At 42.6% G+C, this 27123-nt stretch overlaps 1 protein-coding gene across 3 annotated transcripts in view; it reads right to left on the bottom strand.

Moving 5' to 3' along the window:
• LOC106574139 (FH1/FH2 domain-containing protein 3) overlaps positions 1-27123 on the bottom strand; it is a 273559-nt gene that overhangs the window by 213509 nt on the left and 32927 nt on the right. For all 3 annotated transcript variants that reach the window (XM_082959703.1, XM_082959705.1, XM_082959707.1), the window contains exon 3: positions 14609-14673. In XM_082959703.1, coding sequence (XP_082815829.1) covers positions 14609-14673 — 65 coding nt within the window. The remainder of the gene's footprint in view (positions 1-14608; positions 14674-27123) is intronic.

Below are 27123 nucleotides of genomic sequence, written 5' to 3'. Positions count from 1 at the left end.
TTGCTTTTCCTGTAAAACCTTTTTGAAATCGGACGACGTGGGTCGATTCAGGAGAGGTGTATCTATATAAAAAATATATATATATATATATATATATTTTTTTTTAATTATGATTTTTTTTTATGCTAATTGCCGATATGATTTTTCGCTGGATTTTGACGCTGAAGAGGTTTAACAGTAATAACAGTCTGTATGTATGTGAGGTTAACCGTAAAAACAGACTGTCTGTATGTGAGGTTAACAGTAATAACAGACTAAGTATGTGAGGTTAACAGTAATAACAGACTGTCTGTATGTGAGGTTAACAGTAATAACAGTCTGTAAGTATGTGAGGTTAACAGTAATAACAGTCTGTATGTATGTGAAGTTAACAGTAATAACAGTCTGTAAGTATGTGAGGTTAACAGTAATAATAGTCTGTATGTATGTGAGGTTAACAGTAATAAGTCTGTAAGTATGTGAGGTTAACAGTAATAACAGACTGTCTGTATGTGAGGTTAACAGTAATAAAATGCTGTATGTATGTGAGGTTAACAGTAATAACAGTCTGTAAGTATGTAAGGTTAACAGTAATAAACAGACTGTCTGTATGTGAGGTTAACAGTAATAACAGTCTGTATGTATGTGAGGTTAACAGTAATAACAGTCTGTATGTATGTAAGGTTAACAGTAATAACAGTCTGTAAGTATGTGAGGTTAACAGTAATAAAATACTGTATGTATGTGAGGTTAACAGTAATAACAGTCTGTAAGTATGTGAGGTTAACAGTAATAACAGACTGTCTGTATGTGAGGTTAACAGTAATAACAGTCTGTAAGTATGTAAGGTTAACAGTAATAACAGTCTGTATGTATGTGAGGTTAACAGTAATAACAGACTGTCTGTATGTGAGGTTAACAGTAATAACAGACTGTCTGTATGTGAGGTTAACAGTAATAACAGACTGTAAGTATGTGAGGTTAACAGTAATAAAATACTGTATGTATGTGAGGTTAACAGTAATAACAGTCTGTAAGTATGTGAGGTTAACTGTAATAACAGACTGTCTGTATGTGAGGTTAACAGTAATAACAGTCTGTATGTATGTGCGGTTAACAGTAATAACAGACTATGGATGTGAGGTTAACAGTAATAACAGACTGTCTGTATGTGAGGTTAACAGTAATAACAGACTGTATGTATGTGAGGTTAACAGTAATAAACAGACTGTGGGAAGTCAGGTTAACAGTAATAACAGACTGTATGTATGTGAGGTTAACAGTAATAACAGACTATGTATGTGAGGTTAACAGTAATAACAGACTGTAAGTATGTGAGGTTAACAGTAATAACAGTCTGTCTGTATGTGAGGTTAACAGTAATAACAGTCTGTAAGTATGTAAGGTTAACAGTACTAACAGTCTATATGTATGTGAGGTTAACAGTAATAACAGACTGTCTGTATGTGAGGTTAACAGTAATAACAGACTGTCTGTATGTGAGGTTAACAGTAATAACAGACTGTAAGTATGTGAGGTTAACAGTAATAACAGACTGTCTGTATGTGAGGTTAACAGTAATAACAGTCTGTAAGTGTGTGAGGTTAACAGTAATAACAGTCTGTATGTATGTGAAGTTAACAGTAATAACAGTCTGTAAGTATGTGAGGTTAACAGTAATAATAGTCTGTATGTATGTGAGGTTAACAGTAATAACAGACTGTCTGTATGTGAGGTTAACAGTAATAACAGACTGTCTGTATGTGAGGTTAACAGTAATAAAATGCTGTATGTATGTGACGTTAACAGTAATAACATTCTGTAAGTATGTGAGGTTAACAGTAATAACAGTCTGTAAGTATGTGAGGTTAACAGTAATAACAGACTGTCTGTATGTGAGGTTAACAGTAATAACAGTCTGTAAGTATGTGAGGTTAACAGTAATAACAGTCTGTAAGTATGTGAGGTTAACAGTAATAAAATGCTGTATGTATGTGAGGTTAACAGTAATAACAGTCTGTAAGTATGTAAGGTTAACAGTAATAAACAGACTGTCTGTATGTGAGGTTAACAGTAATAACAGTCTGTATGTATGTGAGGTTAACAGTAATAACAGTCTGTATGTATGTAAGGTTAACAGTAATAACAGTCTGTAAGTATGTGAGGTTAACAGTAATAAAATACTGTATGTATGTGAGGTTAACAGTAATAACAGTCTGTAAGTATGTGAGGTTAACTGTAATAACAGACTGTCTGTATGTGAGGTTAACAGTAATAACAGTCTGTAAGTATGTAAGGTTAACAGTAATAACAGTCTGTATGTATGTGAGAATAACAGTAATAACAGACTGTCTGTATGTGAGGTTAACAGTAATAACAGACTGTCTGTATGTGAGGTTAACAGTAATAACAGACTGTAAGTATGTGAGGTTAACAGTAATAAAATACTGTATGTATGTGAGGTTAACAGTAATAACAGTCTGTAAGTATGTGAGGTTAACTGTAATAACAGACTGTCTGTATGTGAGGTTAACAGTAATAACAGTCTGTATGTATGTGCGGTTAACAGTAATAACAGACTATGGATGTGAGGTTAACAGTAATAACAGACTGTCTGTATGTGAGGTTAACAGTAATAACAGACTGTATGTATGTGAGGTTAACAGTAATAAACAGACTATCTGTATGTGAGGTTAACAGTAATAAACAGACTATCTGTATGTGAAGTTAACAGTAATAACAGTCTGTAAGTATGTGAAGTTAACAGTAATAACAGACTGTATGCATGTGAGGTTAACAGTAATAACAGACTATGTATGTGAGGTTAACAGTAATAACAGACTGTATGTATGTGAGGTTAACAGTAATAACAGACTGTATGTATGTGAGGTTAACAGTAACAACAGACTGTATGTGAGGTTAACAGTAATAACAGACTGTATGTGAGGTTAACAGTAATAACAGACTGTATGTATGTGAGGTTAACAGTAATAACAGACTGTATGTATGTGAGGTTAACAGTAATAACAGACTGTATGTATGTGAGGTTAACAGTAATAACAAACTGTCTGTATGTGAATTTAACAGTAATAACAGACTGTATGCATGTGAGGTTAACAGTAATAACAGACTGTATGTATGTGAGGTTAACAGTAATAACAGACTGTCTGTATGTGAGGTTAACAGTAATAACAGTCTGTAAGTATGTGAGATTAACAGTAATAACAGTCTGTAAGTATGTGAGGTTAACAGTAATAACAGTCTGTATGTATGTGAGGTTAACAGTAATAACAGACTGTCTGTATGTGAGGTTAACAGTAATAACAGACTATGTATGTGAGGTTAACAGTAATAACAGACTGTATGTATGTGAGGTTAACAGTAATAACAGACTGTATGTATGTGAGATTAACAGTAATAACAGTCTGTAAGTATGTGAGGTTAACAGTAATAACAGTCTGTATGTATGTGAAGTTAACAGTAATAACAGTCTGTAAGTATGTGAGGTTAACAGTAATAATAGTCTGTATGTATGTGAGGTTAACAGTAATAACAGACTGTCTGTATGTGAGGTTAACAGTAATAACAGACTGTCTGTATGTGAGGTTAACAGTAATAAAATGCTGTATGTATGTGAGGTTAACAGTAATAACAGTCTGTAAGTATGTAAGGTTAACAGTAATAACAGACTATGTATGTGAGGTTAACAGTAATAACAGACTGTAAGTATGTGAGGTTAACAGTAATAATAGTCTGTATGTATGTGAGGTTAACAGTAATAACAGACTGTCTGTATGTGAGGTTAACAGTAATAACAGACTGTCTGTATGTGAGGTTAACAGTAATAACAGTCTGTAAGTATGTGAGGTTAACAGTAATAAACAGACTGTCTGTATGTGAGGTTAACAGTAATAACAGTCTGTAAGTATGTGAGGTTAACAGTAATAACAGTCTGTAAGTATGTGAGGTTAACAGTAATAACAGACTGTAAGTATGTGAGGTTAACAGTAATAACAGACTGTAAGTATGTGAGGTTAACAGTAATAATAGTCTGTATGTATGTGAGGTTAACAGTAATAACAGACTGTCTGTATGTGAGGTTAACAGTAATAACAGACTGTATGTATGTGAGGTTAACAGTAATAACAGACTGTATGTATGTGAGGTTAACAGTAATAACAGTCTGTATGTATGTGAGGTTAACAGTAATAACAGTCTGTAAGTATGTGAGGTTAACAGTAATAACAGACTGTAAGTATGTGAGGTTAACAGTAATAACAGTCTGTATGTATGTGAGGTTAACAGTAATAACAGTCTGTAAGTATGTGAGGTTAACAGTAATAACAGTCTGTAAGTATGTGAGGTTAACAGTAATAAACAGACTGTCTGTATGTGAGGTTAACAGTAATAACAGTCTGTAAGTATGTGAGGTTAACAGTAATAACAGTCTGTAAGTATGTGAGGTTAACAGTAATAACAGTCTGTATGTATGTGAGGTTAACAGTAATAAACAGACTGTCTGTATGTGAGGTTAACAGTAATAACAGTCTGTAAGTATGTGAGGTTAACAGTAATAACAGTCTGTAAGTATGTGAGGTTAACAGGGACCCACTCTGAGCTCTCCCAGGCCCAGAAGAATCACCATGTGGCGCTTGTTTGGACGTTTTAGGGCCCAAAAGCCCCAGACTGCTCGACTCCCTGATTACAACGAATCATGGTGTCAGAATTGGATGGGTAAAGAGTAGTTTAATAAACCATTAGCTCATTGGCTGAACACTTTGCTTCTCCCTCTGGCCGCAGGCTTTGTTGCACAGGTTTTCCCTGGCGTGGCGAACCATATGTTTGTGCGTGCTAATGACTATGATTAAGGAACCTGGATTAGGTCTTGTCAAAAATTCAGTGGTTTACGACACACACACGCACAAGCTCACAGAGACACAGAGAGACACACAGAGAGAGAGAGAGAGAGAGAGAGAGAGAGAGAGAGAGAGAGAGAGAGAGAGAGAGAGAGAGAGAGAGAGAGAGAGAGAGAGAGAGAGAGACAGAGAGAGAGAGACAGAGAGAGAGACAAGGCCTCCCAGTCACAGCTCTGAAAATTAGCCATCTAATGTTTTTCTCTAGCTGTACAGAAACCATGAGCAAAGTTGTGTACATTACTACTCTCCTAAATGTTCCTGAAATGTAACACCAAAGAGCTGTCAATGACAGACATTAGATCAAGTGCTTGACCAAGCCTTGAGGCCATCAGTCTTGTATGAGGTATAAACAGGGATGAACTAACTATAGAAACAGCTCAGGTGTGTTCAGCACTTGGACTGATTTAGAACCCATTCCACAATCTGGGATTTACAATGGATGCACCAATTCTTTAAAGAGGGAGGTTAAACCCCATCAGCCCCATCACAGTGAGCCCTTCCTCACAGAGACGTACTGGCTATCTAGGATCAGATCCCCCTGAGGGAACAGAGGCCTGCTTCTCCCATGGTGCAGTAATTTAGAGGGAACAGGGGCCTGCTTCTCCCATGGTGCAGTAATTTAGAGGGAACAGAGGCCTGCTTCTCCCATGGTGCAGTAATTTAGAGGGAACAGAGGCCTGCTTCTCCCATGGTGCAGTAACTCAGAGGGAACAGGGGCCTGCTTCTCCCATGGTGCAGTAATTTAGAGGGAACAGGGGCCTGCTTCTCCCATGGTGCAGTAATTTAGATGGAACAGAGGCCTGCTTCTCCCATGGTGCAGTAATTTAGAGGGAACAGGGGCCTGCTTCTCCCATGGTGCAGCAATTTAGAGGGAACAGGGACCTGCTTCTCCCATGGTGCAGTAATTTAGAGGGAACAGAGGCCTGCTTCTCCCATGGTGCAGTAACTCAGAGGGAACAGGGGCCTGCTTCTCCCATGGTGCAGTAATTTAGAGAGAACAGGGGCCTGCTTCTCCCATGGTGCAGTAATTTAGAGGGAACAGAGGCCTGCTTCTCCCATGGTGCAGTAATTTAGAGGGAACAGAGGCCTGCTTCTCCCATGGTGCAGTAACTCAGAGGGAACAGAGGCCTGCTTCTCCCATGGTGCAGTAATTTAGATGGAACAGAGGCCTGCTTCTCCCATGGTGCAGTAATTTAGAGGGAACAGGGGCCTGCTTCTCCCATGGTGCAGTAACTCAGAGGGAACAGGGGCCTGCTTCTCCCATGGTGCAGTAATTTAGAGAGAACAGGGGCCTGCTTCTCCCATGGTGCAGTAACTCAGAGAGAACAGGGGCCTGCTTCTCCCATGGTGCAGTAACTCAGAGAGAACAGGGGCCTGCTTCTCCCATGCTGCAGTAACTCAGAGGGAACAGGGGCCTGCTTCTCCCATGGTGCAGTAATTTAGAGAGAACAGAGGCCTGCTTCTCCCATGGTGCAGTAACTCAGAGGGAACAGGGGCCTGCTTCTCCCATGGTGCAGTAATTTAGAGGGAACAGGGGCCTGCTTCTCCCATGGTGCAGTAATTTAGAGAGAACAGAGGCCTGCTTCTCCCATGGTGCAGTAACTCAGAGGGAACAGGGGCCTGCTTCTCCCATGGTGCAGTAACTCAGAGGGAACAGGGGCCTGCTTCTCCCATGGTGCAGTAACTCAGAGGGAACAGGGGCCTGCTTCTCCCATGGTGCAGTAATTTAGAGGGAACAGGGACCTGCTTCTCCCATGGTGCAGTAACTCAGAGGGAACAGGGGCCTGCTTCTCCCATGGTGCAGTAATTTAGAGAGAACAGGGGCCTGCTTCTCCCATGGTGCAGTAATTTAGAGGGAACAGAGGCCTGCTTCTCCCATGGTGCAGTAATTTAGAGAGAACAGAGGCCTGCTTCTCCCATGGTGCAGTAACTCAGAGGGAACAGGGGCCTGCTTCTCCCATGGTGCAGTAACTCAGAGGGAACAGAGGCCTGCTTCTCCCATGGTGCAGTAATTTAGAGGGAACAGAGGCCTGCTTCTACCATGGTGCAGTAATTTAGAGGGAACAGAGGCCTGCTTCTCCCATGGTGCAGTAACTCAGAGGGAACAGAGGCCTGCTTCTCCCATGGTGCAGTAATTTAGATGGAACAGAGGCCTGCTTCTCCCATGGTGCAGTAACTCAGAGGGAACAGGGGCCTGCTTCTCCCATGGTGCAGTAATTTAGAGGGAACAGCGGCCTGCTTCTCCCATGGTGCAGTAACTCAGAGGGAACAGGGGCCTGCTTCTCCCATGGTGCAGTAACTCAGAGGGAACAGTGGCCTGCTTCTCCCATGGTGCAGTAACTCAGAGGGAACAGGGGCCTGCTTCTCCCATGGTGCAGTAATTTAGAGAGAACAGGGGCCTGCTTCTCCCATGGTGCAGTAACTCAGAGGGAACAGGGGCCTGCTTCTCCCATGGTGCAGTAATTTAGAGGGAACAGAGGCCTGCTTCTCCCATGGTGCAGTAACTCAGAGGGAACAGGGGCCTGCTTCTCCCATGGTGCAGTAACTCAGAGAGAACAGGGGCCTGCTTCTCCCATGGTGCAGTAACTCAGAGGGAACAGGGGCCTGCTTCTCCCATGGTGCAGTAATTTAGAGGGAACAGAGGCCTGCTTCTCCCATGGTGCAGTAACTCAGAGGGAACAGAGGCCTGCTTCTCCCATGGTGCAGTAACTCAGAGGGAACAGAACAGGAGATGCCGTGTTGTTTCATGACATACAAACTGTCACTAGAAGAAAAATATATATTTTAGTCTGACAATATCAATAAACCAACCGGCACAATACACGCAAAGCACTGCCAGGATGAATCCATTCCATACGGACAGTTAGAGCTGAGAATAGAGGACAGAGAAGAGACTGGAGTGAACTAATCCTACTTGGGCCAAGTCATGTTTTTCCCTCAAACCTAATAAGATTGGCATTAGCCCACATCTTTCCATGAAATCCCTGTTCTCCTTCTCCTTGCTCTTCCTCTGCTCTGTGGCTGTGTCCCAAATTGCACCCTATTCCCTATAGGGCTCTGGTCAAAAGTAGTGCACTATGCAGGGTGTCAATTGGAATTCAACCTGTGTGTACAGTGCAGAGGGTTTATCTGATCCTGGGGAGGGGGGCAGTCAGTCAGTCACAGCAGACAGATTAACCGCCCAGTTCTGGCCTTCTCTAAGTGGATGATGACTCTCCTACTACTCACTAAGTTGACAGCCACCTGTTGCCCCTCACAGCAGAACAGAGTCCCTCACAGCAGAGCAGAGTCCCTCACAGCAGAGCAGAGTCCCTCACAGCAGAATAGAGTCCCTCACAGCAGAACAGATTCCCTCACAGCAGAGCAGAGTCCCTCACAGCAGAATAGAGTCCCTCACAGCAGAACAGAGTCCCTCACAGCAGAGCAGAGTCCCTCACAGCAGAACAGAGTCCCTCACAGCAGAGCAGAGCCCCTCACAGCAGAACAGAGTACCTCACAGCAGAGCAGAGTCCCTCACAGCAGAGCAGAGTCCCTCACAGCAGAGCAGAGTCCCTCACAGCAGAACAGAGTCCCTCACAGCAGAACAGAGTCCCTCACAGCAGAGCAGAGTCCCTCACAGCAGAATAGAGTCCCTCAGAGCAGAACAGAGTCCCTCACAGCAGAGCAGAGTCCCTCACAGCAGAACAGAGTCCCTCACAGCAGAGCAGAGCCCCTCACAGCAGAACAGAGTACCTCACAGCAGAGCAGAGTCCCTCACAGCAGAACAGAGTCCCTCACAGCAGAGCAGAGTCCCTCACAGCAGAGCAGAGTCCCTCACAGCAGAACAGAGTCCCTCACAGCAGAACAGAGTCCCTCACAGCAGAGCAGAGTCCCTCACAGCAGAACAGAGTCCCTCACAGCAGAACAGAGTCCCTCACAGCAGAGCAGAGTCCCTCACAGCAGAGCAGAGCAGAGCCCCTCACAGCAGAGCAGAGCCCCTCACAGCAGAGCAGAGTCCCTCACAGCAGAGCAGAGTCCCTCACAGCAGAGCAGAGTCCCTCACAGCAGAGCAGAGTCCCTTACAGCAGAGCAGAGTCCCTCACAGCAGAACAGAGTCCCTCACAGCAGAGCAGAGCAGAGCCCCTCACAGCAGAGCAGAGCAGAGCCCCTCACAGCAGAGCAGAGCCCCTCACAGCAGAGCAGAGTCCCTCACAGCAGAGCAGAGTCCCTCACAGCAGAGCAGAGTCTCTCACAGCAGAGCAGAGTCCCTTACAGCAGAGCAGAGTCCCTCACAGCAGAACAGAGTCCCTCACAGCAGAGCAGAGTCCCTCACAGCAGAGCAGAGCCCCTCACAGCAGAGCAGAGTCCCTCACAGCAGAGCAGAGTCCCTCACAGCAGAGCAGAGTCCCTCACAGCAGAGCAGAGTCCCTCACAGCAGAGCAGAGCAGAGTCCCTCACAGCAGAGCAGAGTCCCTTACAGCAGAGCAGAGTCCCTCACAGCAGAGCAGAGTCCCTCACAGCAGAGCAGAGCAGAGTCCCTCACAGCAGAACAGAGTCCCTCACAGCAGAGCAGAGTCCCTCACAGCAGAGCAGAGCAGAGTCCCTCACAGCAGAACAGAGTCCCTCACAGCAGAGTAGAGTCCCTCACAGCAGAGCAGAGTCCCTCACAGCAGAGCAGAGTCCCTCACAGCAGAGCAGAGTCCCTCACAGCAGAACAGAGTCCCTCACAGCAGAAAGCAGAGCAGAGTCCCTCACAGCAGAGCAGAGTCCCTCACAGCAGAACAGAGTCCCTCACAGCAGAACAGATTCCCTCACAGCAGAGTAGCCTGTATGTACTGTAGGTGAGGTGTTCACTGATCAACAGCTCGTCCAGTCACTAAGACCACATTGGGAGCAAAACTTTTTAGCGGCCCCCTTCTTGACAGCACAGAGAAATGTACGTTTTAGATTTAATTTCGTACATTTCTACACATTTTGCCATGGGGTGTAGAAAAATGTTGCAGTATTAAAGCAAGTTCGTTGCAATTCTATTCATTTTGGCAAAAGGTGGAGAGAAATGTTTTTAATGCTGTTTTTAATATGATATGCAAGTGAGACTGACCAACAAAATCAATGAGGGACCCTCGGCCGGTGATTAAACCATGATTACTACTCTTAGATATCTGGTCGCTAGACTAACTTACCAATGTAAAAAGTGTTAGCTGACATGGACTAATTGACTGACTGTCAGTGACTGACTTAACAAGAGAATAACTGCTGATCCACAACCACATTTAGAAATGTCACCTTGTGTTTTCTACTATTCTAACTCTCAACAGTAAGTAGAGACCCTCCTGAGTTCCTGGTCTTCAACAGGCCGCCAGTTGGCCATCACTGCTCTACATGGTTTCTGTCTGTACGCTCATTAAACCGCCTTCGATATGATGGAATCTATGACCCAGAAGTCCCCTGGAGCAAAGTCAGTTAACTAACAGTAAAAGCCAACATATACAATACTGTTTTAAATGTCAAAATCAAAGTGCCAGGAAATAATAGGAAGATAGGAGCGCTTCATATGAAATAAATCCACATTGTACTCTGCATGCACAAACAGGACCTAGGCAGGTTAGGGCCACCTGGCAGGCTGGGCTAGACTAGAGCTGTCTTGCCTCACAGGACCTAGGCAGGTTAGGTTCACCTGGCAGGCTGGGCTAGACTAGAGCTGTCTTGCCTCACAGGACCTAGGCAGGTTAGGTTCACCTGGCAGGCTGGGCTAGACTAGAGCTGTCTTGCCTCATGTCTCATGTCTTGCCAATAGTTAAAAGACAGTATTTTTAGGGCTCGAAAAAAAACTCCCAGTAAAAATAAATAAAATCAAGTGGAGTTTCCTAATGTTTCCATGATACATACCATGCAAGCAGCAGGTATAATGGATTAGCAGAGAAAACGACTGCTATAGTTTCTGAAAATCATAGCCTGGATTTCACACGGCATTTCAAAGTTAGAATGCCTCTGTCCTTGCCTTGGTACACTTAAATAACACTTTTGAAAAAGGCCAAATTAAAATCCGACAGCTCGTGGCTTAATGGCTTTTCCAGGCTAACCCTGCTGAGTTATTTTAACCCTGGCAGCCTGGAGAGGAGAGGAGAGGAGAGGAGAGGAGAGGAGAGGAGGAGGAGGCCCTGTGTGTCTGCAGGAGAGAGCCACGTGCACTCCTCTCCATGGTCTCTGTCACTGGCTGCATCTCAAATGGCACTCTATTCACTACACAGTTCACTACATCTGGGCCCTGGTCAGAGAAGAAGAAGGTGGCAGTTGGGACGCAGCCAGAGTCAACGTGCAGCAGCCTGCAGCACTGCCTTGCTGCCAACCTGCACAGAACAGAGCACCTTGGTATATGGGCACGCAAGGATCCCCAGAGCACAGACCAGCTCTGACTCATCATTAAGTGAAGCAGGCTGGACGTGTTTGTATTATAATACTTATTAAAAACAATTATGTACTTAAATGTATTACACACAACCTATGAATGCACTGTTTGACTTTGCTACTGCTGTTGAATGTGATGTGGAGGGCAGGTTTGAGTCAGCTTTAGACTGGGACATAACTGGGCTAGTCTCTCACTAACTATCATTTAAACCAGTCTTTTAGAGCAGTTCTCTCTCTCTCTCTCTCACACACACACACACACTCCTCTCCAAGTCCTCTCCAAGGCCGAACGGTCAGGTAATACTGTGTCTGAGAGACAGGACAGGACATCAAGATAAATCAGGAGGAGGAACGTGTTCCCAACTAAACACAGTATTAACATCCACATGGAAACAGTGAGCTCAACACAGAAATATACAAAGAAATAGAATGACCGTGACCCAAACAATAGCTTTGACTGATTTACTAAGTGTGTGTGTGTGTGTGTGTGTGTGTGTGTGTGTGTGTGTGTGTGTGTGTGTGTGTGTGTGTGTGTGTGTGTGTGTGTGTGTGTGTGTGTGTATATGTATGTATGTAATGTGTGTCTGTGTGTGTGTCTGTGTGTGTGTGTGTGTGTGTGTGTGTGTAATGTGTGTGTGTGTGTGTGTGTGTGTGTGTGTGTGTGTGTGTGTGTGTGTGTGTGTGTGTGTGTGTGTGTGTGTGTGTGTGTGTGTGTGTGCAGGCCTATAATCACTCTACTTATTTCCTCTCATTATGAGGCCTGTTTTATTGACGTAGGAATCAAGCGTGGAGCGCGTTAAAACAAGGCCATAAAACATGATGGAGGGAGAGGGAGACGTCTCCAAAACAACCAACATAACAACCTCTATGCTTTCCTCACTCTCCCAGAAGGTTTCATCTGTTCAGATTCAGATTCAGATTCATCAGCCGATGCAGTGGAACACAGTGGAGAAGTGGCAGACGATATAATGATGATATAGAGTAGTTGACTGCACAGTGACTTTGACTCTTTAGAAATACCATGTACACTACATAAACAAAAGTATGTGGACATGCCTTCAAATTAGTGGATTTGGCTATTTCAGCAGTTGGTGACAGGTGTATAAAATGGAGCACACAGCAATGCGATCTGTAAATTCCAGATTAGGCAATGTATTATTATTTTTTTTAATAATAATAATAATAATTATTACTAACTAATATATATTATTATTATGTATTTTTATATTATAATGTATTATTATTATGTGTTATTATTATTATTATGGAATATTATTATTATTATCATTATTATGTCTTTTTATATTATAATGAATTATTATTATGTATTATTATTATTATGTATTATTATTAATATGTATCACTTTTATTTTTATGTATTCTTTGTATTATTATTATGTATTCTTCTTCATATGCATTATGTATTATTATTGTTATGTTTTATTATATATTATATATTATAATGTATTATTATTATGTGTTATTACTATGTATAATTAGTATTAGCATTTTTATTATTATTACGTAATATAACTATTATGTATTGTTATTATGTATAATTATTATTATGTCATATTATTATTAGTATGTAATATTATTATTATGTATTGTTATTATTACTATGTATTATTTGTATTATTATTATTACTAATTATTAGTATGCATTATTATTATGTATTATTATTTTTATGTATTATTATTTTATGTATTATTATTACTATTATTATATATGACTATTATTAGTAATATTACTATTATTATATATTACTATTATTATGTATTATTACTATTATTATATATTACTATTTATATGTATTATTACTATTATTATGTGTTACTATTATTTGTATTATTACTATTATTATGTATAATTATTATTATGTATTATTATTTGTATGTAGTATTATTACTATGTATTACCATTATTTGTATTATTATTATTTGTATTATTATTATTATCATCTATTATTATTATTATCTATTATTATTATGGATATTATTTTCATTATTATTATTATGTATTATTATTATTATTATTATTATTATTATGTATTACTATTATTATGTATTATATATGTTTTATTATTATTATGTATTAGTATGTTTGTTATTATTAGTATGTATTATTATTTTTATTATTATTATTATGTATATTTATTTTTATTTTTATTATTACAGTTCTTATTATTATGTATTATTTTATTTTTATTATTATTATTATGTATTACTATTATGGATTATTATTTTTATGTAGTATTATTACTATTATTATGGATTATTATATATAACTATTATTATGTATTATTATTATGTATAACTATTATTATGTATTATTATTATTATTATTATGTATAACTATTATTATGTATTATTACTATTATTATGTATTACCATTATTTGTATTATTATTATTTGTATTATTATTATTATCTATTATTGTTATTATGTATTATTATTATGGATATTATTTTCATTATTATTATTATGTATTATTATCTATTATTATTATTATTATGTATTACTATTATTATGTATTATTTTTTATTATTATGTTATGTATTATTATGTATTATTATTATTCATTATTATTATTATGTATTACTATTATTATGTATTATATTTTTGATATTATTATTATTATGTATTATTATGTTTATTATTATTCATATGTATTATTATTTTTATTATTATTATTATTATTATTATTTTAATTATTATGTATTATTTATTTATTTATTATTATTATTATGTATTATTATTATTATTATTATTATGTATTACTATTATTATAGTTATTATTATTATTATGTATCATTATTTTTATTATTATTATGTATAATTATTTTTATTTTTATTATTATGTATTATTATTTTTATTATTATTATGTTATGTATTATTAGTTGCATTATTAAGTATTATTATTAATATTTGTATTATAATGTATTATTATAATTATGATTATTATAATGTATTATTATGATGTCTTATTATTATGTATAATTATTTGTATTATTATTTGTATTACGACTTATTATATTTGTATTATTATTATTATGCATTATTATTTGTATTATTATTATTATTATGTTATGTATTATTTACTGTACCTAGCAGCTGTGAGTGATAGTGCGATAATTTTCAATCATCCAATAAGTAGTCAAACAGACTATATATTCTAATGAGATGTGCAGGTGATGCAGCAGAGGTTGACATTAGCAACACTGTCTGACTCCAGATACCTCCACATTTTACAGTCGCAACTTAAATACCCACAATGCTTCCAAATGAAAAGACAGTGCTTCAAAATGAAAAGTGTTTCACTCACCGATACAAGCGTGAACTCTGACAGATAACTGTGTCCGGAGGATGATGCTGTGCTTCTTGCCTCTTCTGATGAGAAAGACAGACAGAGAGAGAGAATGAATTTTAATAACTTTGTTCCACAACACAGTGACCCTATGTAAATGAGTTACATTTGATGTTAAAAATTAATTTGTCTGACTTCAACTTTTAAAAAGCATACAGAATAAAAGCTTGTTTTGTTGGAAAACGGTTTCCTGCTATTTAACCTTAAGGACCTCATATTCTTGGACCCCAGGTTTCTAAACTGAAGACATATAATACTGGAATGTGGGGGTTTATGAACGAGGTCTCCAGTTGTGACAGCCAGGTGTGTACATAGCCTACTGTATCATTAAACTTTCCACATGGTCTGATGCAGAGAGGTATGGATATAGACATAGACATCAACACTCTGGGTGAACTACTTTCAGAGGGCTAGATCGAATCACTGTGGAGGAGGCAAGCTTTCACAGGGCTAGATCGAATCACTGTGGAGGAGGCAAGCTTTCACAGGGCTAGATCGAATCACTGTGGAGGAGGCAAGCTTTCACAGGGCTAGATCGAATCACTGTGTAGGAGGCAAGCTTTCACAGGGCTAGATCGAATCACTGTGTAGGAGGCAAGCTTTCACAGGGCTAGATGTAATCACTGTGTAGGAGGCAAGCTTTCACAGGGCTAGATCGAGTCACTGTGGAGGAGGCAAGCTTTCACATGGCTAGATCTAATCACTGTGGAGGAGGCAAGCTTTCACAGGGCTAGATCGAATCACTGTGGAGGAGGCAGCTTTCACAGGGCTAGATCTAATCACTGTGTAGGAGGCAAGCTTTCACAGGGCTTGATCTAATCACTGTGAAGGAGGCACGCTTTCACAGGGCTAGATCGAATCACTGTGGAGGAGGCAAGCTTTCACAGGGCTAGATCGAATCACTGTGGAGGAGGCAAGCTTTCACAGGGCTAGATCTAATCACTGTGGAGGAGGCAAGCTTTCACAGGGCTAGATCTAATCACTGTGGAGGAGGCAAGCTTTCACAGGGCTAGATCTAATCACTGTGTAGGAGGCAAGCTTTCACAGGGCTAGATCTAATCACTGTGGAGCAGGCAAGCTTTCACAGGTAACCGTAGTGGTAAAATGCTACTCAATACTATGCTACCCTGAATACACTTGAGTTACTATGAACAGAACTTATGTATAAATATCTAGTTTCACACTTGTCTTTATCCAAATCCTCTCCTCCCCCAAAGCAATCCCATGACAACAATGTCTGTTGAGGGACAACAGAGGAGACAACAGAGGAGAGAACTAAAGGGGGTGTCACCAATGTCTCCCAGGTTGTTGAAATACACAGAGATCGACTCTGCCTCCCATCTCCATGGAGACAAGGTCATAGCCCCTGTCAACAACAACAGAGCTTCCCCAGTGACAATCCTAAACAAGGACAACAAAAACATCCCTGACAGAATTGTGACAAATTGTGCTATGGGGGTTTGTAGATGAGAGCCATCCTGAGGATGACAGCCCTCACATTCTGAAAGAAAACAAATGTTGAAATCAACCAGCAGGAGAAGCGTGCAGACAACCCCCACACAGACATAACACCAGACACCACCGTACCAGGCCCAACAGATAAGTCCAAGCGGTACACACAAACACACACAAACATCCAAACACATACACACACAAGCACAGCAGGTAGGCTTGCACAACAGTCCTGTCCGATTCAGCTCTGTAACAAACACCCTTTTGTGTGGCCCTCACAATGGAAGTGTGATGCTCCATTCAGTCTGCAGTGGCCCGGTGCCAACAGTAGAGGGTCACCATTAGAGACATTAGACACAATCCCCCAGCACTGGATCACACTGAGAGCAGACTGAAGTAGGCCCTGGGGCCTGGGTGCACGGTCAACCCTGTGGACCCTGCAGTGCACAATCAACTGCACTAACATTTTAGAGAGGGGGAGAGAGAGAGAGACAGAGACAGACAGAGAGACATAAAGTGAGAGAGAGAGAGAGAGAGAGAGAGAGAGAGAGAGAGAGAGAGAGAGAGAGAGAGAAGGGAAGAGAGAGGGACAGAGAGAGAGAGAGAGAGACAGAGAGAGAGAGAGAGAGAGAGAGAGAGAGAGAGAGAGAGAGAAAGGGAAGAGAGAGGGACAGAGAGAGAGAGAGAGAGAGAGAGAGAGAGAGAGAGAAAGGGAAGAGAGAGGGACAGAGAGAGAGAGAGAGAGAGAGAGAGAGAGAGAGAGAGAGAGAGAGAGAGAGAGAGAGAGAGAGAGAGGGAGAGGGAGAGAGAGAGAGAGAGACTGTCACCAACCAAGGAGGGCCTACAGCAACACCTAGATCTTCTACACAGATTCTACCAAACCTGGGCCCTGACAGTAAATCTCAGTAAGACAAAAACAATGACGTTCTAAAAAAGGTCCAGTCGCCAGGACCACAAATACAAATTCCATCCAGACACAGTTGTCGTAGAGCACACAAAAAACTATACATACCTTGGCCTAAACATCAGCGCCACAGGTAACTTCCACAAAGCTGTGAACGATCTGAGAGAGAAGGCAAGAAGGGCATTCTATGCCATCAAAAGGAACATAAAATTCGACATTAGGATCTGGCTAAAAATACTTGATTCAGTTACAGAACCCATTGCCCTTTATGGTTGTGAGGTCTGGGGTCTGCTCACCAACCAAGAATTCCCAAAATGGAACAAACACCAAATTGAGACTGTGCATGCAGAATTCTGTAAAAATATCCTCTGTGTACAGCATACAACACCAAATAATGCATGCAGAGCAGAATTAGGCCGATACCCGCTAATTATCAAAATCCAGAAAAGAGTCGTTAAATTCTACAACCACCTAAAAGGAAGCGATTCCCAAACCTTCCATAACAAAGCCATCACCTACAGAGAGATGAACCTGGAGAAGAGTCCCCTAAGCATGCTGGTCCTGGGGCTCTGTTCACAAACTCAAACAGACCCCACAGAGCCCCAGGACAGCAACACACTTAGACCCAACCAAATCATGACAAAACAAAAAGATAATTACTTGACACATTGGAAAGAATTAACAAAACAACTAAGCAAACTAGAATGCTATTTGGTCCTAAACAGAGAGTACACAGTGGCAGAATACCTGACCACTGTGAATGACTCAAACTTAAGAAAAGTTTTGACTATGTACAGACTTAGTGAGCATAGCCTTGCTATTAAGAAAGGCCGCCATAGCCTGTCTTCTCTTGAGAGCCAGGTCTGCCTATGTGCACACTGCCCACAAAATGAGGTGGAAACTGAGCTGCACTTCCTAACCTGCTGCCAAATGTATGACCATATTAGAGACACATATTTCCCTTAGATTACACAAACCCACAAAGAAAGCAAACCTGATTGTGATAATCTCCTGGGTGAAATACCACAGTGTGCCATCACAGTAGCAAGATTTGTGACCTGTTGCCACAAGGAAAGGGCAATCAGTGAAGATCAAACACCATTGTAAATACAACCAATATTTATGTTTATTTATTTTCCCTTTTGTACTTTAACCATTTTCACATCGTTACAACACTGTATATATATACATAATATAACATTATTTTATTTTTTGTATTTATTAATTATTTTTAATTTTTTCACCTTTATTTAACCAGGTAGGCCAGTTGAGAACAAGTTCTCATTTACAACTGCGACTTGGCCAAGATAAAGCAAAGCAGTGCAACACAAACAACACAGAGTTACATATAAACAAACGTACAATGAATAACACAATAGAAAAAACAAATTAAAAAAATTGTAATAATCTTTGTACAGTGTGTGCAAATGAGGAAGAGTAGAGAGGTAAGGCAATAAATAGACCATAGAGGTGAAATAATTACAATTTAGCATTAACACAGGAGTGATTGATGTGCAGATGATGATGTGCAAGTAGAGATACCGGGGTGCAAAAGAGCAAGAGGGTAAGTAATAATATGGGGATGAGGTAGTTAGGTGTGTTATTTACAGATTGGCTGTGTACAGGTACAGTGATTGGTAAGCTGCTCTGACAGCTGTTGCTTAAAGTTTGAGAGGGAGATATAAGTCTCCAGCTTCAGTGATTTCTGCGATTCGTTCCATGCATTGGCAGCAGGGAACTGGAAGGAAAGGCGGCCAAAGGAAGTGTTGGCTTTGGGGATGACCAGTGAAATATACCTGCTGGAGCGCGTGCTATGGGTGGGTGTTGCTATGGTGACCTGTGAGCTGAGATAAGGTGGGGCTTTACCTAGCAAAGACTTATAGATGACCTGGAGCCAGTGGGTTTGGCGACGAATATGTTGTGAGGGCCAGCCAACGAGAGCATACAGGTCGCAGTGGTGGGTAGTATATGGGGCTTTCGTGACAAAATGGATGGCACTGTGATAGACTACATCCAGTTTGCTGAGTAGAGCGTAAGGAGGCTATTTTGTAAATGGCATCGCCGAAGTCAAGGATCGGTAGGATAGTCAGTTTTACGAGGGTATGTTTGGCAGCATGAGTGAAGGAGGCTTTGTTGCGAAATAGGAAGCAGATTCTAGATTTAATTTTGGATTGGAGATGCTTAATGTGAGTCTGGAAGGAGCGTTTCCAGTCTAACCAGACACCTAGGTATTTGTAGTTGTACACATATTCTAAGTCAGAACTGTCCAGATTAGTGATGCTAGTCAGGCGGGTGTGGGCAGCAATCGGTTGAGGAGAATGCATCAAGTTTTACTAGCATTTAAAAGCAGTTGGAGGCCACGGAAGGAGGGTTGTATGGAATTGAAGCTCGTTTGGAGGTTAGGTAACACAGTGTCCAAAGAAGGGCCAGATGTATACAGAATGGTGTCGTCTGCGTAGAGGTGGATCAGAGAATCACCAGCAGCAAGAGCGACATCATTGATATATACAGAGAAAAGAGACGGCCCGAGAATTGAACCCTGTGGCACCCCCATAGAGACTGCCAGTGGCCCGGACAACAGGCCCTCCGATTTGACGCACTGAACTCTATCTGAGAAGTAGTTAGCGAACCAGGCAAGGCAGTCATTTGAGAAACCAAGGCTAAGAATGCAGTGATTGACAGAGTCGAAAGCCTTCTCCAGATTGCATAGTGGAGAAGGTACGGTGGGATTCGAAATGGTAGGTGATATGTTTGTTAACTTGGCTTTCAAAGATTTTAGAAAGGCAGGGCAGGATGGATATAGGTCTATAACAGTTTGGGTCTAGAGTGTCTCCCCTCTTTGAAGAGGGGGATGACCGCGGCAGCTTTCCAATCTTTGTGGATCTCAGACAATACGGAAGAGAGGTTGAACAGGCTAGTAATAGGGGTTTCAAAAATGTTGGTGGATAATTTTAGAAAGAGAGGGTCCAGATTGTCTAGCCCAGCTGATTTGTAGGGATCCAGATTTTGCAGCTCTTTCAGAACATCAGCTGACTGGATTTGGGTGAAGGAGAAGCAGGGGGTGCTTGGGCAAGTTGCTTCAGGGGGTGCAGAGCTGTTGGCCGGGGTTGGGGTAGCCAGGTGGAAAGCATGGCCAGCCGTAGAAAAATGCTTATTGAAATGATCGATTATCGTAGATTTATCGGTGGTGACAGTGTTTCCTAGCCTCAGTGCAGTGGGCAGCTGGGAGGAGGTGCTCTTATTCTCCATGGACTTTACAGTGTCCCAAAACATTTTGGAATTAGTGCTGCAGGATGCAAATTTCTGTTTGAAAAAGCTAGTCTTAGCTTTCCTAACTGACTGTGTATATTGGGTTCCTAACTTCCCTGAAAAGGTGCATATCGTGGGGGCTATTCAATGCTAATGCAGTATGCCACAGGATGTTTTTGTGCTGGTCAAGGGCAGTCAAGTTTGTGGAGAACCAAGGGCTATACCTGTTCTTAGTTCTACATTTTTTGAATAGGGCCAGCTTTTTTAAGATGTTGAGGAAAGCACTTTTAAAGAGCAACCAGGCATCCTCTACTGACGGGATGAGGTCAATATCCTTCCAGGATACCCGGGCCAGGTCGATTAGAAAGGCCTGCTTGCTGAAGTGTTTTAGGGAGCGTTTGACAGTGATGAGTGGAGGTCGTTTGACCACGGATCCATTACGGACGCAGGCAATGAGGCAGTGATCGCTGAGATCCTGATTGAAGACAGCAGAGGTGTATTTAGAGGGCAAGTTGGTTAGGATGATATCTAAGAGGGTGCCAATGGTTATGGACTTAGGGTTGTACCTGGTAGGTTCCTTGATAATTTATGTTAGATTGAGGGCATCTAGTTTAGATTGTAGGGTGTTAAGCATATCCCAGTTTAGGTCACCTAACAGTATGAACTCTGAAGACAGATGGGGGGCAATCAATTCACATATGGTGTCCAGGGCACAGCTGGGGTCTATAACAAGCGGCAACGGTGAGAGACTTGTTTCTGGAAAGGTGGATTTTTAAAAGTAGAAGCTTGAATTGTTTGGGCACAGACCTGGATAGAATGACAGAACTCTGCAAGCTTTCTCTGCAGTAGATTGCAACTCCGCCCCCTTTGGCAATTCTATCTTGTCGGAAAATGTTGTAGTTGGGGATGAACATTTCTGGATTTTTGGTGGCCTTCCTAAGCCAGGATTCAGACACGGCTAGGACATCCGGGTTGGCGGAGTGTGCTAAAGCAGTGAATAAAACAAACTTAGGGAGGAGGCTTTTAATGTTAACATGCATGAAACCAAGGCTTTTACGATTACAGAAGTAAACAAAAGAGAGCGCCTGGGGAATGGGACTGGTGCTAGGGGCTGCAGGGCCTGGATTAACTTCTACATCACCAGAGGAACAGAGGAGGAATAGGATAAGGGTACTGCTAAAGGCTATAAGAACTGGTCGTCTAGTGCATTCAGAACAGAGAGTAAAAGGAGCAGATTTCTGGGCGTGGAAGAATAGATTCAAGGCATAATGTACAGACAAGGGTATGGTAGAATGTGAGTACAGTGGAGGTAAAACCTAGGCATTGAGTGACAATGAGAGAGGTTTTGTCTCTAGAGGCACCAGATGAGCTAGGTGAGGTCACCGCATGTATGGGGGGTGCAACAAAAGGGCTATCTAAGGCATATTGGGCAGGGCTGGGGGCTCTACAGTGAAATAAGACAATTATCACTAACAAAAACAGCAATAGACAAGGCATATTGAAATTAGGGAGAGGCATGTTTTGCCGAGTGATCATAGGGTCCAATGAGTAGCAATAGGTGAATCAGAGAGCCAATTCAGTAGTTGCTACTATGCTAGGCAGAGCTGGAGACACGGCGATTCAGAAGGCTAGCGGGCCGGGGCTGGCAGATGGGCCTCCCACAACGTCGCAACGGAGAGGGCCTGTTGAAACCACCTCGGAAGGTTACGTCGGCAGACCAGTCATGATGGATCGGCGGTGCTCCATGTCGGCAGTAAAGGGTCCAGGCCAATTGGCAAAAGAGGTATTGTAGCCCAAGAATTGGCTGGTGGACTTCTTCGGCTAGCTGTGAGATGGGCCTAGCTCAAGGCTAGCTCAAGGCTAACTGGTGCTCGCTTCGGGACAGAAAACGTTAGCCAGGAGTAGCCACTCGGATTGCAGATAGCTAGCTGCGATGATCCGGTGTAAAGGTTCATAGACTGCTACGCCATCTTGGAACTTCTGTGAATGTAATGTTTACTGTTCATTTATATTGTTTATTTCACTTTTGTATATTATCTACTTCACTTGCTTTGGCAATGTTAACATATGTTTCCCATGCCAATAAAGCCACTTGAATTGAATTTTATTGAGAGACAGAGAGAGACAGAGAAAGAGAGAAAGAGAGAGAGGGGAGAGAGAGAGAGGGGGGAGGGATCGAGGGAGGGAGGTAACATTACCCTTCACAGACATACAAGCCACCAACATCCGCCCATCCTCCCCCCATGGCTGTTTTCAGTGCAAGAGTTTGACACGCATACAACAGCAGATCAGACTCATACACATATGGCAGAGGCTGTGTGAGCTTACTGTTTATCAGATATAATACCCAATAACAGAGGCTGTGTGAGCTCACTGTTTATCAGATATAATACCCACCAACAGACAGAGGCTGTGTGAGCTCACTGTTTATCAGATATAATACCCACCAACAGACAGAGGCTGTGTGAGCTCACTGTTTATCAGATATAATACCCACCAACAGACAGAGGCTGTGTGAGCTCACTGTTTATCTAATATAATACCCACCAACAGACAGAGGCTGTGTGAGCTCACTGTTTATCAGATATAATACCTACCAACAGACAGAGGCTGTGTGAGCTCACTGTTTATCAGATATAAACAAACAGACAGAGGCGACACAGAAGCAACACAGAAGCAACATCTGTCACCGTCGGATTGGGCCCGTGCTGCCTGTGGAATGAGACGGGAGCAGAGAGGAATTGAATCCTCTGATGTTGGAGGCTGAATTCAGGGCCAGGCAGTAGAAACCAGAGACCTTTTGTAATGAGCTTCAGCTTTCTCTCTCGTCCTGCAAACTGCAACTCTATCCTCATTATTACTAACCGTGACCTGCATCATCCCCCGCTGCCACAGCCTACACAGGCCAACGTGCTCATTATCAGATTAAACAGAGGTGCACGCAATACGTGAGAGACATTTAGGCACTTCATAATATGAAACGGGATAATAACATGTAAGTGCAACATGGCTGATATGATGATGTATGTGACCTACTACAGCAGGTTAGAGTTAGAATGTCAACACTGAGATGGACTGAACCAGCAAATTCATATGGTTAATATGATTTGTTCAGATCAAATCAAATGTATTTTTTATAAAGCAGTTGTCACAAAGTGCTTTACAGATAACCGGTCTAAACCCCAAAGAGCAAGCAAAGAAGAAGAAAAAGCACAGTCGCCATGAAAAATTCCTTAGAAGGAAGAAACCTATGAAGAAACCTAGGGACGATCATGATTCATATTCAAGATACGCATTGATTATACAAATAATAAACGTTTGTTGAGCAACCATCTCACCATCCTACATTTCTATTGTGTCCAAGAACACCATTAAATAGACAAAAACTGATCCTAACAACACCATTAAACCGAAAAAACTGATCCTAACAACACCATTAAACCGAAAAAACTGATCCTAACAACACCATTAAACCGAAAAAACTGATCCTAACAACACCATTAAACCGAAAAAACTGATCCTAACAACACCATTAAACCGAAAAAACTGATCCTAACAACACCATTAAACCGAAAAAACTGATCCTAACAACACCATTAAACCGAAAAAACTGATCCTAACAACACCATTAAACCGAAAAAACTGATCCTAACAACACCATTAAACCGAAAAAACTGATCCTAACAACATCATTAAACCGAAAAAACTGATCCTAACAACACCATTAAACCGAAAAAACTGATCCTAACAACACCATTAAACCGAAAAAACTGATCCTAACAACACCATTAAACAGCAAAACCAGCAGCTACTCCTCTCTCCTTTCTACCACTATGACCAGCAGCTACTCCTCTCTCCTTTCTACCACTACGACCAGCAGCTACTCCTCTCTCCTTTCTACCACTACGACCAGCAGCTACTCCTCTCTCCTTTCTACCACTACGACCAGCAGCTACTCCTCTCTCCTTTCTACCACTACGACCAGCAGCTACTCCTCTCTCCTTTCTACCACTATGACCAGCAGCTACTCCTCTCCCTTTCTACCACTAGACCAGCAGCTACTCCTCTCTCCTTTCTACCACTACGACCAGCAGCTACTCCTCTCTCCTTTCTACCACTACGACCAGCAGCTACTCCTCTCTCCTTTCTACCACTACGACCAGCAGCTACTCCTCTCTCCTTTCTACCACTACGACCAGCAGCTACTCCTCTCTCCTTTCTACCACTACGACCAGCAGCTACTCCTCTCTCCTTTCTACCACTACGACCAGCAGCTACTCCTCTCTCCTTTCTACCACTACGACCAGCAGCTACTCCTCTCTCCTTTCTACCACTACGACCAGCAGCTACTCCTCTCTCCTTTCTACCACTACGACCAGCAGCTACTCCTCTCTCCTTTCCACCACTACGACCAGCAGCTACTCCTCTCTCCTTTCTACCACTACGACCAGCAGCTACTCCTCTCTCCTTTCTACCACTACGACCAGCAGCTACTCCTCTCTCCTTTCTACCACTACGACCAGCAGCTACTCCTCTCTCCTTTCTACCACTACGACCAGCAGCTACTCCTCTCTCCTTTCTACCACTACGACCAGCAGCTACTCCTCTCTCCTTTCTACCACTACGACCAGCAGCTACTCCTCTCTCCTTTCTACCACTACGACCAGCAGCTACTCCTCTCTCCTTTCTACCACTACGACCAGCAGCTACTCCTCTCTCCTTTCTACCACTACGACCAGCAGCTACTCCTCTCTCCTTTCTACCACTACGACCAGCAGCTACTCCTCTCTCCTTTCTACCACTACGACCAGCAGCTACTCCTCTCTCCTTTCTACCACTATGACCAGCAGCTACTCCTCTCTCCTTTCTACCACTACGACCAGCAGCTACTCCTCTCTCCTTTCTACCACTACGACCAGCAGCTACTCCTCTCTCCTTTCTACCACTAGACCAGCAGCTACTCCTCTCTCCTTTCTACCACTACGACCAGCAGCTACTCCTCTCTCCTTTCTACCACTACGACCAGCAGCTACTCCTCTCTCCTTTCTACCACTACGACCAGCAGCTACTCCTCTCTCCTTTCTACCACTACGACCAGCAGCTACTCCTCTCTCCTTTCTACCACTACGACCAGCAGCTACTCCTCTCTCCTTTCTACCACTACGACCAGCAGCTACTCCTCTCTCCTTTCTACCACTACGACCAGCAGCTACTCCTCTCTCCTTTCTACCACTATGACCAGCAGCTACTCCTCTCTCCTTTCTACCACTACGACCAGCAGCTACTCCTCTCTCCTTTCTACCACTACGACCAGCAGCTACTCCTCTCTCCTTTCTACCACTACGACCAGCAGCTACTCCTCTCTCCTTTCTACCACACTCCTCTCCCTTTCTACCACTACGACCAGCAGCTACTCCTCTCTCCTTTCTACCACTACGACCAGCAGCTACTCCTCTCTCCTTTCTACCACTACGACCAGCAGCTACTCCTCTCTCCTTTCTACCACTACGACCAGCAGCTACTCCTCTCTCCTTTCTACCACTACGACCAGCAGCTACTCCTCTCTCCTTTCCACCACTACGACCAGCAGCTACTCCTCTCTCCTTTCTACCACTACGACCAGCAGCTACTCCTCTCTCCTTTCTACCACTACGACCAGCAGCTACTCCTCTCTCCTTTCTACCACTACGACCAGCAGCTACACCTCTCTCCTTTCTACCACTACGACCAGCAGCTACTCCTCTCTCTTTTCTACCACTACGACCAGCAGCTACTCCTCTCTCCTTTCTACCACTATGACCAGCAGCTACTCCTCTCTCCTTTCTACCACTATGACCAGCAGCTACTCCTCTCTCCTTTCCACCACTACGACCAGCAGCTACTCCTCTCTCCTTTCTACCACTACGACCAGCAGCTACTCCTCTCTCCTTTCTACCACTACCACCAGCAGCTACTCCTCTCTCCTTTCTACCACTACGACCAGCAGCTACTCCTCTCTCCTTTCCACCACTACGACCAGCAGCTACTCCTCTCTCCTTTCTACCACTACGACCAGCAGCTACTCCTCTCTCCTTTCCACCACTACGACCAGCAGCTACTCCTCTCTCCTTTCTACCACTACGACCAGCAGCTACTCCTCTCTCCTTTCTACCACTACGACCAGCAGCTACTCCTCTCTCCTTTCTACCACTACGACCAGCAGCTACTCCTCTCTCCTTTCTACCACTACGACCAGCAGCTACTCCTCTCTCCTTTCTACCACTACGACCAGCAGCTACTCCTCTCTCCTTTCTACCACTACGACCAGCAGCTACTCCTCTCTACGACCTTGCTCTCTCTAGCAGCTCCCTCCTGGACCAATATGAGTTCTGGTCTGCCAGGCTGAGACATAAGGCTCCATACTCTCTCTCAGGCTTTATTTGCCTGAGCATTATACCGCCTGTTTATAAAGACATCACACAGTGTGTGTGTGTGTGTGTGTGTGTGTGTGTGTGTGTGTGTGTGTGTGTGTGCGCACATGCTTGCGGTGTGTGCCCACAGAGAGGATAAGGAGGGTGATAGAGAGATTGGAGCATTTAGCCGTTTACCTCACCGAGGCACGCAGACTTAGAGTTGGAGAACAGTCAAACCAAGCACTGCACTTCCCCCCTCATACCTCACACTGTAGTGTAGGCCAATTAGAGACAGACTAGAAGGCCCCATGGAGGCCCACTGGCTCAGCAGATCTGGAGGTAACTGGCTGCTTGGAGGGTCATATTCTAGTCAGGTCTGTCTCTCTACTACAACCCCAGAGGTCATATTCTAGTCTGGTCTGTCTCTCATCAACAACCCCAGAGGTCATATTCTAGTCTGGTCTGTGTCTCATCAA

The sequence above is a fragment of the Salmo salar genome, chromosome 02 (assembly GCF_965601325.2).
Source record: "Salmo salar chromosome 02, fSalSal1, whole genome shotgun sequence".
In the NCBI taxonomy this organism is placed as follows: domain Eukaryota; kingdom Metazoa; phylum Chordata; class Actinopteri; order Salmoniformes; family Salmonidae; genus Salmo; species Salmo salar.
Note: the sequence above shows the minus strand (reverse complement) of the source record. Positions and strands in the feature narration are given on the sequence as shown.